The 17,443-nt window shown below is 54.8% G+C and overlaps 5 protein-coding genes across 5 annotated transcripts; 2 read left to right on the top strand and 3 right to left on the bottom strand.

Moving 5' to 3' along the window:
• Window positions 1-1,497: 1,497 nt before the first annotated feature.
• On the bottom strand, window positions 1,498-3,303 carry AYO20_11382 (hypothetical protein; the record flags this gene model as incomplete). The annotated part of the gene is made up of 1 exon (XM_022649634.1): window positions 1,498-3,303. One exon carries the CDS (start codon window positions 3,301-3,303, stop codon window positions 1,498-1,500), a length of 1,806 nt encoding a protein of 601 aa, XP_022494399.1.
• Window positions 3,304-4,360: 1,057 nt separating this feature from the next.
• Window positions 4,361-6,554, bottom strand: AYO20_11381 (hypothetical protein; the record flags this gene model as incomplete). Its single annotated transcript, XM_022649633.1, has 9 exons — window positions 4,361-4,899; window positions 4,968-5,101; window positions 5,154-5,417; window positions 5,469-5,618; window positions 5,672-5,750; window positions 5,813-5,877; window positions 5,940-6,207; window positions 6,265-6,294; window positions 6,365-6,554. The coding sequence occupies 9 exons, from the start codon at window positions 6,552-6,554 to the stop codon at window positions 4,361-4,363; spliced, it is 1,719 nt and encodes a 572-aa protein (XP_022494398.1).
• An 875-nt stretch (window positions 6,555-7,429) lies between these two features.
• Window positions 7,430-8,253, top strand: AYO20_11380 (hypothetical protein; the record flags this gene model as incomplete). The annotated part of the gene is made up of 2 exons (XM_022649632.1): window positions 7,430-8,000; window positions 8,063-8,253. 2 exons carry the CDS (start codon window positions 7,430-7,432, stop codon window positions 8,251-8,253), a joined length of 762 nt encoding a protein of 253 aa, XP_022494397.1.
• A 1,135-nt stretch (window positions 8,254-9,388) lies between these two features.
• AYO20_11379 (hypothetical protein) lies at window positions 9,389-11,634 on the top strand (the record flags this gene model as incomplete). The annotated part of the gene is made up of 5 exons (XM_022649631.1): window positions 9,389-9,552; window positions 9,649-9,887; window positions 9,979-10,068; window positions 10,155-11,050; window positions 11,149-11,634. 5 exons carry the CDS (start codon window positions 9,389-9,391, stop codon window positions 11,632-11,634), a joined length of 1,875 nt encoding a protein of 624 aa, XP_022494396.1.
• Window positions 11,635-12,179: 545 nt separating this feature from the next.
• AYO20_11378 (hypothetical protein) lies at window positions 12,180-14,005 on the bottom strand (the record flags this gene model as incomplete). The annotated part of the gene is made up of 4 exons (XM_022649630.1): window positions 12,180-12,936; window positions 13,020-13,507; window positions 13,592-13,832; window positions 13,914-14,005. 4 exons carry the CDS (start codon window positions 14,003-14,005, stop codon window positions 12,180-12,182), a joined length of 1,578 nt encoding a protein of 525 aa, XP_022494395.1.
• Window positions 14,006-17,443: the final 3,438 nt, after the last annotated feature.

The following is a 17,443-nucleotide window of genomic DNA, read 5'->3' as shown; positions in this document are numbered from 1 at the left end:
CGGGTGAGATTTGGCGCAGGTTGGCTGTGCTCATGATCTAGGGCCTTGTAAGCCTTTCGTTCTCTTTCTCTTTTCCGCACCTCCTTTACATGGGTCTCTTGTATATAGCGTCTCTGTTGCCATTTCGCAGTGAACACACATCTATCCTCGACGCCGCCCTCCAAATCCTTTCATTCCTCTCATTCCGTTCCAACCCAAGGCCATCCTTTTTGAGGACGAAAACCCAAACCATACACCGTGCTTGATTCCACCGCTCAGAGCATATCTGCCTTTTTTAGTTCTGGTCATCACACCCTTCCCGTCTCACCGAGTCTCCTCGCCCACAGCTGCCGGGGGTTTGACAGCACCGACGCCGGCCTTCTCGTCCCTCAGCTCCCCATTCAACTTGTCGTCACCCTGCGCGTTGACCTCGAGGAAGTGGTACAGCACAATCATCAGCATGGCCGCGCTGCCGAGGAAGATGGCCAGGCTGTACAGCTGGGCGTCTGTGATCATGTTTTTATCTTCTCCTTTTCCCAGTCTCCGATCAGGGGTTCTGTTCTCTTGGCTTGGTTATGTGATCTCTTTCGTTTCTCGAGGTGTGGTTTGTCGCACAGCTCAGCTGGACACGGGGTCGGTGAAGGTGTAGTGGGTAAGGTCAAGACTTGGAATGCTGTCGTAGGAGTATCGCTCGGATTTTATTCAGGTGTTATCTTGCGTTCGGAGGGCGTGGACAACAGGCGTATGAGTTGCAGTTGGCGACGGATCGTGAGAGGTATTCTGGGTCAGACTTGTAGGAAGGCACCGAGCTCACACGGAATGACTGCGAAAGGGTGTCCTGGATCCTTTTCAAGGGAGTGAATATGATCCGTTGTCTTGTCGTTCGATTATGTCTCACGGTACGTTGGAGCGAAGAAATTCTGTCTGAGACAGCACATACAGTAAGTGAGGAAAGCATTGCGGGCAGGGGCAGCGTGGCCATTGAACATTGAAGACAAGGGTCGCTTGCTGATTGGTCAGCCTCGTCTATCAACTTGGCCCGCAAACTTGCCAAGCCAAATCCTATATGAGGGAGCGCGATGCCAGCCTTGTATGAGTACCAACCTACCAACGAGCCTACGAGCCTAGTATCTGGTAACCCTCACTTGTTATGAAAAGGGGACTACGCCGCATCGCCTGCTTCTCGTACATAACAGGTTCTATTGGCATTCTCATCTGTCTCGAATCGGCCATTGTTCCTACGACCTTTGCGGCAGAAAAGATGTGCAAGTTTCCAAGGAGGATCTACGTATTGCACACCTAAAAGACACTAAGACGGCGAAAGAACAAGAAGGCAGGTGTCGTCAATGCTGGTGACAGATATCATGTTAGGTATCTCAGGGCTGCTCAGGTCGTCTAAGGGTCAGGGTTCACTTGGTGCCTAATTCAAACTGCACATGTTACGGAGCTAACCCTTTGAGCATATTCAACCGTCGTGCTGTCCGTATTCAAGCAGAGGTCGAAAGGCATTGGTATTCGTCACAGATGGCTCTGTGCCCGAGAACAATCAGTCCCAGTTATCGACGCGGCCAACTTCTGGAGTTCTGGGACGTGATTGGTGTAGACGCCCCGAGGAGTTGCGTGGTATTTCTTACACAGATGTGCCGCCGCGGCCGTCGCAATGGCATGCTGGCCCCCGTTGCCCATGAACTTTGTGTTTGACGACGCGACATGCGTGGCGCTCATGTGTTTGCCTGCCATCATCAGATTCGAGACGTTGGTCGAATAGAGGCACCGGAACGGAATGTCGTAGGGTTTCCCGTCCCTCTCGTCCCATTCCCACCAGCGGAGCCGGAAATCGTATTTGTCGTCGCCGGGGTAGTGCAGGCAGAACGCCCCCTCGTTCTGCACCACGGCATCATGGAATCGCCGGTGGCTGCGAATGTCGTTCTCCGTGAGGACGTGGTCTCCCTTGTACCTCCGGAACTCGCCCTGCGCGGGGACATAGGCGACCCAGTCGAACTCGAGGTTGGCGTAGGTCTTGGGGTCCTTTGTCTTGACGTTAGAAAAGGTGCCGTAGATGGCACGCAGGAGGAAGTCGCGGATATGCTCGCCCTGGGTGTAGGAGTCGAGCCACTGGCCGTACTCCCAAAAGTGCGTCAATGGCCTCGTCATTCGTCTGGGGACTTTTGGTTGGGATGCAGGGTTGGCCGGCGCGATGGCAGGGCCTGGACCGTTTTCAATGCCAGGCTTCGTCAGCTGGCCGCCGAGATTGGAGAAGTCCTTGGCCACCTCTGTAGCCCACGGGACGTGCGGGAAGGATGAGGGCGCGTCTGCCATGCGTGTGCGGAAGAACACAGTGTTGCCGTGGTGCATGGCGTTGCCATCCACGGGGGCGAGCTTCTCGCCATACTCGGCCTGCGATTCCTGCCCGAAGAGCGTCTCTGCGCCGGAGAGCAGTCCAACGATGGCTTTGCCGGAGCAATCAATGAAGATCGGCGCCGTCAAGCGCACCTCGCGGCCACTGCGGGCGTGGCGGGCGTCCACGGAGATGATGGTCGATTCGCGTTTCACCACGTTGTAGACCGCGTGTTCCAGGAAGACTGTGGCGTTCGCTTCCGCCTCGAGCAAATCTCTGGCGCAGATGTCGCCGCCGGGTTTGCGCTCTGAGATCTCGTCGATCAGCAGGCCCGTCACTCCACGTGGTCGAAGTCCGATTTCCACGCTGGCGTTGCCCCCAAGATAAGGCCGATCATGGACCAGCGCAACACGGTCTCCGAAGCGGGCTACCGTCAGAGCAGCAGCCACTCCAGGCACACCACCCCCAACCACGACGACGTCGAAGGTGCCCCCATCGACCGGATCCTGTGGCAGTCCACGGAACCGACGTCTCCAAGCGCGAGTCTGTTCGTCAACAGCCCCTGGCGGCGGGATGTCGTCGCGACTGAAGAAGACGGCATCACAACGTCCGCAGAATCCCGTCAAGTCGTGGAGCGCCAGCCTCGTTGCGCCCGCTGCAAGTTTCACCTTTCCCGCAAATTGCCAGGACCAGTCGAGATCGTTCGCCCCGAAGACGGTGTCCACGGTGCTCCCGTTGACCGCGAGCGTGAACCTGCCTGGATGGTGGCCGGGGACCCAGTCTTTGGCACGCACCCAGACGTTGTACTCGCCCGCGTGTGGGACGGAGATCGTCGTCGTGGCGTCCGCGACCGGTCGACCATTCCCGTGCGCCAACAGGTAAGGCGAGCCCATCTCCAGGTCGAACTGTGCGTCGAGGACCCAGCCTCCGTAGTCGTCAAAGTCCTCGGCTTCGACCAAGATGCCTGATTCTAGGAATTTCTTCATCTTCATTTGGTCAGTCGCGCGGGCCGGTCCTCCCAGTTCGAGATGGAATGGGGCTAAGTATTGCTGACCTCGAGCGTCGTGTGTCAATCAGCTCCGCATTTCACGACCTCTTCTCGCCGCTGCCCGAGAAATGAGAAATACCCCGAGTCCTGTCCCTAGTGCGTAATCCCCCATTAACAGGGACACTGTTCCAGCGAACCCAAAAAAAAAACAGGCGTTATATATGACCAGGTTGAGTTATCGTCATCATCATCATCGAAAGCGAGGAGTGATGCCGTTTGAATTTCCCAACATACATACACTCACAGCGAGAGAGAGAGAGAGAGAGAGAGAGAGAGAGAGAGAGAGAGAGAGAGAGGCACGCACAAAAGAAAAGGGTTTCTCCAGTCCACGACGCGTTTGCCGTACTAATCATTAGAACGTATGTGATATTCCTCCCATCTACAAAATTACTCGATGATTACTATTTGCCCTCACGATGCAACTGCTCACCCAAATCATCGACCTCGGCTATAACCTCCCGAGATCAGTCCGTCCGGCCAAATCTGGAGAAAACCTGTAGTTAGGTGGCAAGGGATGGCGGAATTTTGTTGTGTACGAATTTCTAGGACATTTTTTTGTTTGGGATGAGTTTTGGTGGGCCAAGGATAATATTATCTACCGTATCTGAATGACTGTATATCCCATTCATTACGTACTGTATAATACTCGAATCGTGCCCCAAAATTGGCGTGTGCCCTCGTAATACAGTAAATTGGTACGGTGAGGCTAAGCGGGCGGAAAGGGGGAATGGCGGGTGGTCCGGCTTGCTGGGCAAGCATCAAAGTATAGTCAGTAATAATCGACTTTGTACTTCTACCAGTGAAACCTCCTCTTCCCTCTTCTTGCCACCCTCTGGAGTAAAGTAGAGTAGATTCGAGCTCGCCCTTGTTGTGCTGAGAGATCTGGGTCCGGATCTGATCGGGGGAAAAAGTCGTCCCATTCCATCGGTCGGTCAGACAACACCGGACGACCCCTCGTCTCTGGAGCTCCTTGACAGGCTGGGCACTGGGCCACTCTAGTGCCTGATCTGCACCGCGATTCGGTTCGTCATGAACTTTGAGATATCGCCGATCAAGAGACACCCGATGATGGACAGCACTCCGAACGGGATGCTGACATACCACACGTAGGACAAGGCGTCCGAGTACGCCCAGCGGCTGCCGATGGTCGCGGCCTGGACAATCGCCGGCGTGACGCCCGCGACGGCGGTGGCGTTTGCCGGGACGGTGAGAAACGTCTGGACGAACGTCGCGGCCGAGGACTCGGGGAGACCGGCGTCGAGGGCAAAGGCCAGGACCCGCTCGGGGAGCTTCTTGGCCAGCTTCTCGCTGAAGACATTGTAGTAGATGGAATAGCCGATGGAGCCGCCGACGAAGCGGATGGTGAGCGTCAGTGCCGTCGCCGTGGCGATCAGCGAGTCGGGGCACGCGGTCATGGCAATCGTCGCCGAGGGGACAATGACGCCGCCGATTCCGAACCCTGCAACTGTGGCCAGACCCACGGCAAGTCCGGCGTTGTTTGGAGTCACCACAGCCATGCTGCCAGTGAAAGCAGCTGAGAGAGAAAAAGTCTGTTAGTGTCGCGTGTCGCGTACGTGCAATGATCACGCGGGTTCCACTTACTCATGAGGACGCAGGAGGTCAGAAGGAGCTCACGATTGTTCCCTTTCAGGATGGTGAGCAGGGCGTTCATCACTGACGCACCGACGGTGATGGCGATCGAGTAGCCGAGACCCTTGACGCCAACTTTAATCGGACTGCGAAAGAGTTAGTACAGTCTCGAGAGTAGACTGCAGGGGTCCCACATACTCAGGGTCATAGACCGTGCCGTATGTCAGAGGAGCAAAGTTGATCATCGAGTAGAAATTCATGCCCGACACAAAGGCCACTGCGAGCGCGATGGCCACGACTCGCTGGCCGGCAAAGAGATCCCTCGGGACCATGGGATATGTGGCACCTTTCCACTCCCACATGACGAAGCCGAAGATGAGCGCCGCGCCAATGAACAGCATGCACAGGACGTATGCACTCTTCCACGGGTGACTTGAGCCGCCTGACTGTAGCGCAACGAGACTTCACACAGTTAGCGAGGTCTCACCGAGCCATCACTGGGAAACAGCTTACAATAGGATCACCCCGGTTATGGAGAGGAAGGCACCGACATAGTCGACTCTCTTGGCGATTTCCATCCGGGTCAGAGTGCCCTTGCGAAGAATGTGCGAATCTGGGAAATAGAAAAGGAGGACTCCGACGAAGAAGACGGCGTTGTAGATGCTTGGAGCTGGTCAGCACAAGGGTCTTCAGACAAAGTCTCCAGTTGTTCTTACAAGGTAATCCACAGACCCCATCGCCAGGTCGAGTTGGCAGAGAGCAACTGGGCGTACAAGACGTATGGGAAGAAAGGGCCTTGAGGTATAGTCAGTCGGTGTCCAAAAGGATTTTGGTCTCGAGCCAGAAAATCCACTCACAGATGAAAAAAGTGACGCATGCAAGATAGATGCCACGCTTCTTGACGGGGACCAGCTCCGCAGTGCTAGAAGAGGCTCAATGTTAGAGAATGACCTGCTTCGCAGCCTTTTTCGAAACCGCACTCACCCAGCCAGCGCCGTAAGCTCTCCAATGGCAGCACCGCCGCCCGCAACGGCCATGCCGGCAACTCCTTGACCAAATGTCTTTGCTGTTGCGGTGACGATGAGGCCAACCAGGATCATGACGCAGCCCAGGATGGAGATATTCCGTTTGCCGAACATGTCTTGGAGGTAGCCACAGAATGGACAGACGGCAGCGAGAGCCAGGGAGTTGGCGACGGTGAGCCAGCCAGTCGAGGCTGAGCCCAAGTCGGCGGCGATGTAGCTGAGCGAGCCTGCCGCTCGTTAGTGCCTCTGAACAAAGGGGGAGAGAGTGTGTCCGAGAGTTGTACCTCCGACGAAGTAGAGAGGAATTTGCGACCCTATAAAGTCGTCTCTGTCAGCGAGCTGTCCCGAATCTTTGGGTGTGTCTGTCGCAACGTGCTAACTTACCTACGTATACGCCACACAGCGAGATGGTGGCAACGATCTGCTTCCACGTCCAGTTGACATGTCCGTCAGAGTCGTCGCCTTTGGCGACCCGGTCCCTTTCATCTTTCACTTCGACGACGAGTTCGCATCGTGTGACAGACGGGTCGTCTTTCTCCTCGATCCTAGACTCGACGTCTTGCTGGCTGCCCATTGTTGTGAGAGAATGGCTCACCGTTCAGCAAATTTCTTGGTGTTGATAGTGCTAGCCTGTTCGAGAGAGAGAGGGATGGGAGTGTTAGAGGTCGAGATATGCCCATATTCTGGGATGGTCCACGTGTATAAGTACATTTCGGTCCAAGCCCTCACCTTGTCGACGCATGTTGTCCCTGGCTTCCCCCATGGGGTCAAGCCCCGGCCATAGTTTTTAGGAGGCCTGAGCTCTGGACCGAGAGGCTGGAGCATGATGGGGACAGACAAAAGCCTGGGATCCACCCCAGTAGACACCGATTGTGCATAAATCATCAATTGAAAATTGTGGTTCTCAGGGTAAAGGCCCTGGACATTTTGGGTTGCCTAAGCGCACAAGATTTGACCTCCGGGGGGGCAATTTCTCTGAAGTCTACCACTGACCAATCATATATAACACGCAATATCATTGTTCCGCTCCGATACTGCTGCAACCAACGAAATCTAACAAAGTGGATCGAGTCAGAAGTGACTGACACGAGGTGCCATATTCAGCTCGAGGCGATCGACAGTGAAATGGCTGACAAAACCCCCAGGCTCCTTCTCCACCGCTGACAGTGAAAAGGCTCACTGGTCCCCCTTCCCCACAAACCATGTGGCTCCTCAGTTGTCCCAGATCTGACGTTCCGAGGTATTGCTACGAAGCACTCTTCCTCTTTCGTATGTGACTCGAGTCAGTGTCATTCCGATCCTGCTCATGCATTTCAGCATGGGGTTACAAATATATCACTGACCGGTTGTGTCGGTCGCTCGTCTGTCCCCTAGGTTTCCGGGGTTAGAACGCATTTAGCGCGGACGGACGGACAGAACAGGGAATTTGATAAGCGACATCACCGAGAAATGGCCAGCTTTACAGGGAAAAACATCGTCGTGACTGGGTCAGCCTCAGGAATTGGCCTCGCCATCACGCTGACTCTTGCACAGCGAGGCGCCGTGGTCTGGACGGTGGATCTATCCCAATCTCCCCCGGATGAGCTGAAGCCATGGATTGAGAAGGGACAAGTGCACTTTCAAGGCGGCATCGACGTGGGTGACAGAGAAACATGTCGGACGTACATGGCCAAGGTCGTCTCAACAGCGGGCAGGATAGACGGTCTTGTCAATAACGCCGGCATCGGGCTGGCTGAAGGCCCTATCGCCTCTGATGAGGCATACGACCGAATGATCCACGTCAATATCGGCGGCGTGTGGAACTACGGCACCGCTGCTCTCCGGGCCATGCAAGAGCAAGAGCCGCAAGGTGAATTTGGCTCGCGAGGCAACATCGTCAACATTGCCAGCGGAGCGGGACTGAGGGGTGTCAGCGGGCTCGCCGTCTACTGTGCTACGAAACACGCGGTGATCGGGCTGTCGCGCGCGTGGCAGGAAGACTTTGGAAAGTTTGGCATTCGAACGAACTCTGTCGCCCCAGGTATGTTTGACCCCTTTTGATTCTTGGGGGGGACATTCTATCTAACGAGGGTCCCATTTTAGGTGCTACGGCGACCGCTGCCTTTGTGAAGCGGGCAGAGGAGGAGAAAGGCTTCCTCGAGACGCTACCCAGCAATCCTCTTGGGAGAGTCGCCAAACCGTCCGAGATTGCTTCATCAGTGGCATTCCTCCTCTCAGATGAGTCAAGCTATGTAGCCGGGGAAGTACTGGCGGTGACTGGAGGACACGCATAGAGGCGGCGAGACGGAGAGACGGACGGGGATGACCAGGTCCAGAAAGCTGCTTCCAAAAGTCCATTAACTAGGTAAAACACAATGACACAATAAAAATACTAGACCCCACGCATTTTATCCTGTATGTCGCATAACTCTGCGCAAGTGAGTGAATAATCAGCGTACAGCAACAACACCAGAGCCAAAAGCACGACGTACGTCTCCGTATAGTTCCGAACTTGTCTGTAAAGGTATTGATGTGAAACCCCCAACCCACCCAAACCTGTAAATTCGGCCCTGCAAGGCTATGCAGGTAGTATAGGGCCCGCAATGACTCAGGAACTGCCTACCTTTGTTATTCCCCATGAACTCCGGGATCCCAGAAGTCCCACCACCTCCAGGCTCGGCAGATTTCCTAGGCGAGCCAGCCAGGAGCAGGGATAGTAATCCTTTTCTGACAGTCGAGCACGAGTCAGGGTGTATGACTTGCCCGGGGGCGGGGGCAGTCATGGGCCACTTTCACCCCTCACTGGATGGATGTATGGAGATAGACACCCCTTTCTTTTTTATGTTCAAGTTATATCTCTTGTAGAACGCCGAGATCTTGGGAGTCGTGAAACCGGGCCTATTGTGGGCGTTTACAGACGAACGATTGAGGGACTCATTCCATTCTCTGACGATCTACCTTACCCCCGCCAGGTCATCCGGTCTCGAGTTGTCCAATGACAAACACAGTCTCCCTGCCCACGGGTGAGGGCGTTTATACAAAGTTGTGCGTAGTGCGTCGTGTATATTAGTGCAAAAGCATAGCAAAGCGGGAGACGATAATGTACACAGACCGAGGTATCTCTCGTGGTGGCCCGCCATGGACCAACCCGTGGCCATACCATCACGTACCAGAACATAAACCCGAGGGACAAGGGAGTTTTTTGTCTATAGTCCAGTCATACACACTTACACACACACATACACATACACATATACCATCTCCTGATATCTCTTTTTCTTTCTTAAATAGTGGGGTAGAAATCCGAGAGAGACATCTTTCTCGTCTTTGTATATAATTTCCTTGCTTGCTGGTGGATTCAGGTCGCGAGGATACCTGTATAGGACTTTCTCTTTCTCTCTCTCTCACTCCCCCTCCCCGCACGGCAAGATGATTGCAACCATTACCGACGACGACTACGAGGTCCTCGACCAGTACCACTCTCAACCCCGCAAACTCAAGATCATCCACGTCGGGGCTGGCGCTTCGGGCCTGTTGCTGGCATACAAGGCTGAGAGGCAACTCCGCAACTATGAACTGATATGCTATGAGAAGTAAGTTCCCACCAAAGTCCAGTCTTAGACACACATATCTCGAGGGGACGTATTGAATCACTATGTCCAATGGGACTGACACACTCCCCCAAAAAGAAATCCCAGCATCGGCGGCACATGGTGGGAGAACAGGTACCCCGGGTGTGCGTGCGACATCCCCGCCCACACCTACACCTACACCTTCCGCCCCAACCCGGAGTGGTCGGGCTTCTACTCGCGCTCCGACGAGATCCAGACGTACTTTGAAAAGTTCTACGAAGAGTACAAGCTGGACCGGTACGTGCGGCTGAACACCGAGGTCGTGAGCGCGACCTGGTTCGAGGACAGCGGCGAGTGTGAGTTTTGTCACCGTTCTTCTCCTTCTCTTCCCCGTATCCGAGGTCGTTTCGTGTGCTGACAAGATCCTCGCGTCTGTTGGAAAACCAGGGGAGGTTGAGCTGAAAAACGCTGATGGCACCTTCACGGACCGCTGCCACGTCCTGATCAACGGCTCCGGCGTCGTCAACAAGTGGAAGTGTGAGTTCTGCCCTGCCGCACATTGCTCGCTTCGATCCGAATGTTCCTGGAGGATCACCGTGAGCTAAAAAAATTCGCCTTGACAGGGCCGGCCATCGAGGGCATTTCGTCGTACAAGGGCATCCTCGCCCACAGCGCCAACTGGGACACGTCGATCGACTGGCAGGGCAAGAAGGTGGCCGTTCTGGGGACGGGATCGAGCTCGATTCAAATGGTGCCACATCTCGCCAAAGGTAATGATTCTGATTTCCCCTTGCCATCGATATCATCCAAGGAGGCTCCTTCGCTGACACCATCTGCTGTCGTAGGAGCTGAATCCTTGACCGTCTTTGCCCGCAACATGACCTACATCGCCCCGCAGGTCGCGTCGGATGCCCAGAAGATCGACGAGAACTCGCAGCCGGTCGCCGCGGTCGGGAAGCACTACTACATCGAGGCCGAGAAGCAGCGGTTCCGCACCGACGCCGAGTTCCACCTGCAGTACCGCAAGCGGCTCGAGTCGGCGCTGACCGAGATGTTCCCCATGTTCCTGCGCGGGACCAAGCTGAACGTGCAGGCGCGCGAGTCGATGCGGGCGAGCATGCTGGCCAAGATCGGCGAGGGCCACGACGAGCTCAAGCAGCGCTTCATCCCGCAGTGGTCGCCGGGCTGTCGTCGCTTGACCCCGGGCGAGGGCTACCTCGAGACGCTGGTCCAGGACCACGTGCGCGTCGTGCACGAGGAGATTGTGCGCTTCACCGAGACGGGCCTCGTCACCGCCAGCGGCGAGCAGCTCGAGTTTGACCTGATCGCGTGCGCCACGGGCTTTGACATTGCCTACACGCCGCACTTTCGCATCACGGGCGTCGACGGCGCCGTCATGCAGGACGAGTGGAAGGAGACGCCCAACATCTACCTCAGCATCGCCGCGCCAAAGTTTCCCAACTACTTTGTGGTGAATGGGCCGACGGGGAACTGGGGCCAGGGATGTGCCCTGCCTTCGGTAAGATTTGCTCCTCTCCCTCTTGTTCTTAGTCCCCTCGTCCGTCTTTGAAGCCCAGTGATTCAGTATTTCTAACCGTCCTGTCGGGTTCGCAACAGCACGAAGTCCAACTCGAATACGCCATCCAATGCTGCCGCAAGATGCAAGAAGAAGGCATCCGGGCCATGGAACCGCGCCAGGGTCCCACCACCCAGATAAACCGCCACCTGGACGCGTGGCACAAAAAGTACAGCGTCTGGGCCGAGGACTGCCGCTCGTGGTACAAGGACAACAAGCCCGACGGCCGCGTCTACATCTGGCCGGGGAGCCTGCTGCACCACCTCAAGACGCTGCGCGTCCCGCGCTACGAGCACTACGACCTGCGGTACGACGACCCGGACAATATCTGGGCGTTTTTGGGCAACGGGCGCACCGATCTCGAGGTCGCGCACGACCAGGGCCAGAGCGTCGATTTGGCCCCGTATATTCGCAATGACGATACGCCGTGGTCGTTGGATTTGCCTTTGTCCGTGCCTTTGCCGGTGGCGGCGGAGGAGGAGGAGGAGGAGACAGAGAAGGCGAAGGATGCCGCGGTGGTTCAATAAGTAGTGACATGATGTGACGTTGTAGATGGAGAAAGTGAGCTGGAAACTGGTAGATTCTTGATTACAGACATATTCTGATGTTACTTGTTGCTGCTTCTTTGTCACATTGTAGATAAGGTCCCTTTTCTTCCCATTACCTCAACCCAAAACCTGAAACCTGTGATTTTCAGACATTCATCTTTCGTGGGTGTAGGTCATCATGAGTGATTGGCGACGGAGATATGCTCGTCCCGAATGTGCCTTGTGTTGTGTTGTGGTATGTCGTTCTTGTATTGCCATCTTTCGTGGTTGACATTGCAGTCAAGTCTGATAATGAAGAGTGTCTATGTGTGAGAGCGGGAAGATATGTTGGATATAAGTGGTACATAAGATGAACCAATAGTCAGTTTCATTCAGATATCCTCCTAGAACATGTCCGATCGATGGTCGATAAATCTGCCCCGTGCCCTTACTTGACCGATCCTTGAACCGCACGTGAACCTGAGCCCACTTGGAGCACCTGGGGCACCATTGCTTGGTGCTTGGTGCTTGGTGCTTTTGTAACCCTAGGCGGCCAAACAGCTACGATACCAACTCATGGCCACGTCGTCCAAGGGCCGCGGCACGGACCAGGGAATCCTGTTGCGCGACCGCAGGGGCACACCCTGGGCGATCTTGACGCTCGGCTCGTACAGGTGCGGGTACTTGGCAAACAGGTCCGGATCGAGCAGGTACTCCTCGAGGCCCTGGCCGATCTTGAGCCGGCGGTACAGCTCGTGCGCGTACTCTTTGGTGTGGAGCAGCGTGTAAAGGTCCGGGGCGGGCAGTTTGACGGCGGGCTTGGGCCCGATCAGGGCGGTGGAGGTGGAGTTGGAGTTGTTGGCGTTGGCGTTATCGGCGTCGCTCAGAATCGCCGGGTTTGTTTCCATGCCGGAGATGATGTCGTGGATGTTAAAGTACACGACGAGGGGTTCCGCGCCGAGCACGAACTCGGACAGGTCCGCCTGCACGACGTATGCCAGGCCAATGTCGCCGCAGATCTCGTCCAGCGCCGGGTCGGCGCAGTGGTACTGGATCAACTTGTCCCTCAGAAAGGGGAAGACGCACCAGTCGATGACGGGCGGATGTGGCACCGAGGTCTGCAGCGGCGTGGGCTGCATCGAGGGTGGAATTGCTGCAAATGTTTCGGGCCCGGGCGATATCCGCCACGCGGCCAGTTTGGTGAGCGTTTCCTGTCCGTTGGTCCATTGAATCCAGGATTCCATGCGGCACCAGGCGACCTTGATAAAGGCCGAGACGAGACTCGATACCATGCGATTGAGACTAGTTGCGGTGGCTCTTTGTCAGAAACGCTTGACTCCAAAAGGCCCGTGAGGGTGGTGGTGGTGGGGATTTCAAACACGTACCTGAATATATCCGGGTTCCGTCTGTGCCCTAGGTACCGAGTGACTGCGCACATCTCATACGCGTGGATATGTTCCGAGTAGTTGGACCGTGGCATGATCTGCAGGTTGCGATAGATGGGGGCATGAATCGAGGGTGGAGGGGGAGTACGTCGCACGGTTGGTGCAGCTGGAGGCGGTGTCGTGGTCGACAAGGCCAAAACCCCCGCGTCGGCGTCCCAGTCGATGTCCTCCGGCAAGGACCCGTCGTTTGACGAGACCGTAGTGTGAGCGTGCCGGTCTGCTGCATACATTTCAGTGGCGGACATTTCGGTGCATGATGAGACGCCAGAGCCTGGAGCCGGGCAAGCCCTGGGATTCAATACCATGTTGAGTGGCGGGGCTGGCGGTGCTTCGACGTCGACAAGGCCAGCAGGCATGTTGAGGTCGGCCGTCCACGAATGCAGTCCTTCATCGTCGTCGTCGAGGCCACTCCCACTAGTATGTGCGTCCTATGAAGAAATGTTTCATCAGCCTCGATCAGACATGGAATGACCAGTCGATTGCTGATGGACATCATCCAAACCAGAACTTACAAAGTTGTTCTCCCTACTCTCGATCATGGTATCGATGATGCCCTTCAACGTGGCCTGGAGACTCCGCAGCTTCTTCTCCGACTGCCATAGCAGCTGTTTGAGTTTGCGGTTCTCTTCCACGAGTCTGCTGTTGCGATCACTCTCGGAACCCGAGAACAGGGCGAGCTGCTGCTTGAGCTCGTTGATTTCTAGTGTCTGCCGCGCCCGAAAGGCTTGCTGAGACAGTCGGTTCCGCAGTTTCCTGCCACCAGCGACAACGTGTCATTGATAAGTTTACCTACCACCACCACCGGCAAAAGATCCAATAGGTAAAGGCACTTACCGTCTTTCTGTCGCAGCGCTTGACCTCTTCCGCGTTCCGGCGGCAGCAGCAGCAGCAGTAGTGCCGCCGTCCGACTCCTTTAGTGAAGCCATGTAAACTCCGTCAAAGCTCTAGTAAGTGATGAGTGGGTTTCTTTTCTTGTTTTTGTGTAGTGAGAAAAGTCTTTGAGAGCTAAGGAACCGCAGGCCTGGACGTTAGAGAGAAAAACACCCGCATTCCCGAACGCGGGGATTTGCGGAGATGGAGACGGACACGACGGAATCTGTCCAACTTGTACTACTTGTAGGCAAAGCGAATCACATGCTTGAACCTCGGTTGACCGCTTCCGAACTTCTCATTTAGGTTAGTGCGCCTGAAGCATAACGAGTCGTGCTCTTAAGAGCAGCCAGATTTGTATCCTGACTCGACATTGAATATCAGGCCTTCTGCAGAAGCACCAGAGGGACAGTTGCAAAGTTCAAGTGAAACCCCAAACCAACAAAAGACAATTCTAATCATGTTCTCTTTTGGGTAATAGGTTCAATTGTGAGCGATCGGCTGGTGCATATTGTAAAAAGGGTAGCTGACGATCCGACAACTTTGTGGCCAGAAATCACATTCACATGAATGCCATATTGCGAATGCCATGGGACCCGGAGATTGCGGATCCAAGGACGGGACATCATGGACGCCATTGCAAAGTATAAAGCTTCCCCAATCTCCAACGAAGGCAAATGAAGGTGATATGGCCACCGGCTAATCACTTGCACCTTACCTGACTCATTAACCTGCAGAGATCTCCCTCAGACCGGAGCTTTGGGAGCATCCTCAAAGCTTCGTGACTCTGTAAAGGTAATCGGTGTCGTCCGATCATCACTGCTGCTTCGAGTAGTAAGTGTTGGGACAGGGCCACCAGGGCGGTCCATGAAAAAAGAATCCCGTAAAGGCATCAAGGTTCAGTACGTCTCAGAATGAGAGTTGCACTTTCTCTTGAACTCGATCCGATGTTGGTTTGGACATGGATGGCACCCCTGGTTCTTATTCCCTGCGCTTCCCACGGCTTTTCTTCCTGCTGCGGTTTTGTCTCGGATGAGTGGAAGTCCGGCGGCAAGGCAGGTAGCTTTGGTGGTAAACAGCGTCCCCCTGTAACTGCGGACATGAGGCTTGCCCTGTCCTGCCTGCCTGCCTGCCTCAGGCTCCAACGGAAACCAGAGCCAAAAGCAAACCCTCGTAACGCCGCACAAGGATGCCTCGCCACAGCAGAACAAAAAACTTGAACTCTGAGATTGTATGACGAAATGGTAAACAGATCCGGATCGGTTGAGAATACCATAAATTGAAAAGCTGGCATGGATGCATGGATGCATGGGGTTGTTTGTCTCTGATGTCGATGGTTGACATCAACCGAACCAGTTTCGGGCAAATGGTCCGCAGCGATAGTGGCGTCATCATTCGTCACACACTGAAACCTGGACTGGAAGTGGCTGGAGGCTGTGGCGGTGCTCGCGGCTGGCATGTGATCACGGAGTATCCTCGGCTCGCCATTTGAGGGGCACAGGCTGTGGCTGAAGTGGCTGAGACCCCTACAAAATTGCACATGCAAGGCACTTTGCGGCATTCCGCGTGTCCTTGTACAAGTACCCAGTACCCAGTAGACTGTTTGCTGTCTGCTGTCTGCTGCCGCTGGTACCTAGAGTACCTAGCCTCTACCACCGTAGCAGTCAGTAAAGCCAAAAAAACAAACAAACAGATACTTCTCACCTCCAGTGTTCCATCTTCCCCCCCTCCCAATAAAAATTCTGACCCAGATCGGGTAGTCCAGTCCACTCCTCTGCAGTAGTACCCGGGATGCTTACCAGAGGGTAATTTGCCATGTGGTAATTGAGCGGCCCGATCCCCCTGCATCTTCCTACCTGACACTGACACTGGAACTGGCACTGGCGCTCGTTACATCCCCTCCCTCCACTTTCTCCCACTCTCTCACTCCCACTCACCCCCCCTCTCTCTCGGATTACTACCCATCTGTGGTTATCCGTCCATGAGGTATTCGTAGGTAGGTGAGTCATGGAGAACCGCAGAAGCAACGCTGACAATTCCGGGTGTCACATTGCCCATGGCGGTGACGATGGGGGTGACAGGGAACCCCCAATCTCGAAGCACACACAATCATTCGCACGGCGGTTGTTCCCTAACAAGCAAGGATTCTGAAGTCGTCGGGAGAGGAAAGAAAGAATCTCGGGGTTATTGGGTACCGAAGGCATGAGGGGACCTACGAGTATCGGCCAGCACAGCAGCAACTTCACTAAGTATCCTCCCTGCTACTACTGGTGCCACCTGCCCACTACCCACTAAGAATACCCCCATCGCCATCTGCATGCGCATGTAATAATAATAATAATAATTCATACATACTGCAAGAAAGCAAGGCCTCCAAACAGAAGTACGGCATTTGTGTAACCCCCCAGCTTACGAGTCCCTTGTACCTCGTAGAGAGTTTCAATACCCGAAAGCCGGACATTTGGCCACATTTGGGGGGCGTTGAAGAAAATACACCGTAACTCTCTTCCTCAGCCAAGAGACTCGAGAAGAGCTGAATTACCCCAAGCACTCTGAAGGGTTTGCCGAAGTTCGGCAGAACTCCGTACGCACTCCCTATGTAGACGATGTGATTGGACCTTGGGCTGAGTGGGTGCTTGGGACAACTCGGAAAGTCTGTTTGAGGGGAATACCCGATCCTCGGAACCGAAACCATTTTTGTGTGCGAGAGGAAGAAAGGGAAAAAATCTGCAAAGCCACGGATCGCCGTAGAAGTTTACCCAAGCAAAGCTGAAACGGTTTTCTTTTCTTTGCCAAACAGCAGCAGCAGCCAGAAAAGAAAACCATGGGCATGACGGTCACCCGATCTATCCGTCTAACATGCTTTTTCTTCGTCCTCTTTGTTTGCTTCCACTGAGCTTGGGGAGGGGAGAGGGAAATGGAGAAAAGGGGAATTGGTGAGACAGTTAGAACTGGATGGCTCTTTGATGAGTCAAGACACCTCCAAGTCCTCGCTTTGCTGGAACTGGTTGGAAACCCGAGTACCTACCGAAGAATAAACGAGTGGTGACGGTTGTACCTCGTATTCCGGACGTACAGTAGAAATGCACCAGTAATCAGCCTGAAACCCCAAGCAAACAACAGGTTAGGAGTTGCCCTCCGAATGATCGAAGGCGACGGTCGCCCTGAGTATGCACCGCCCACAGACGCTGCTGGTTGATTCTACAAGTCCTGCTCCTTGATACACGGGAACACCGTCTCGACATAATCACCCAAAGTCCCGTGAAGGTCTCGAGAAACCATCATGTGAAAGTGGGTAGCGTGGTAGCATCTTCTTCCCAGCCCTCGGCTGTTGTCGGCGGATTTGTTTTCCCCAGGATTGATCGGCGGATTCTTTTCCTCCGGGAGTTGTACCGGACACGACGGAGGTACCCTAGTAGAAGAGAAAGTTGCATGGCCTGGTCCCCTCTCATGTCGTGTCTGCCTGCATAGACGTTGGAAACGGTGTGTAGATG

The sequence above is a fragment of the Fonsecaea nubica genome (assembly GCF_001646965.1).
Source record: "Fonsecaea nubica strain CBS 269.64 chromosome Unknown Scaff150, whole genome shotgun sequence".
NCBI lineage: Eukaryota > Fungi > Ascomycota > Eurotiomycetes > Chaetothyriales > Herpotrichiellaceae > Fonsecaea > Fonsecaea nubica.
This window is presented reverse-complemented; position numbering and strand designations above follow the sequence as displayed.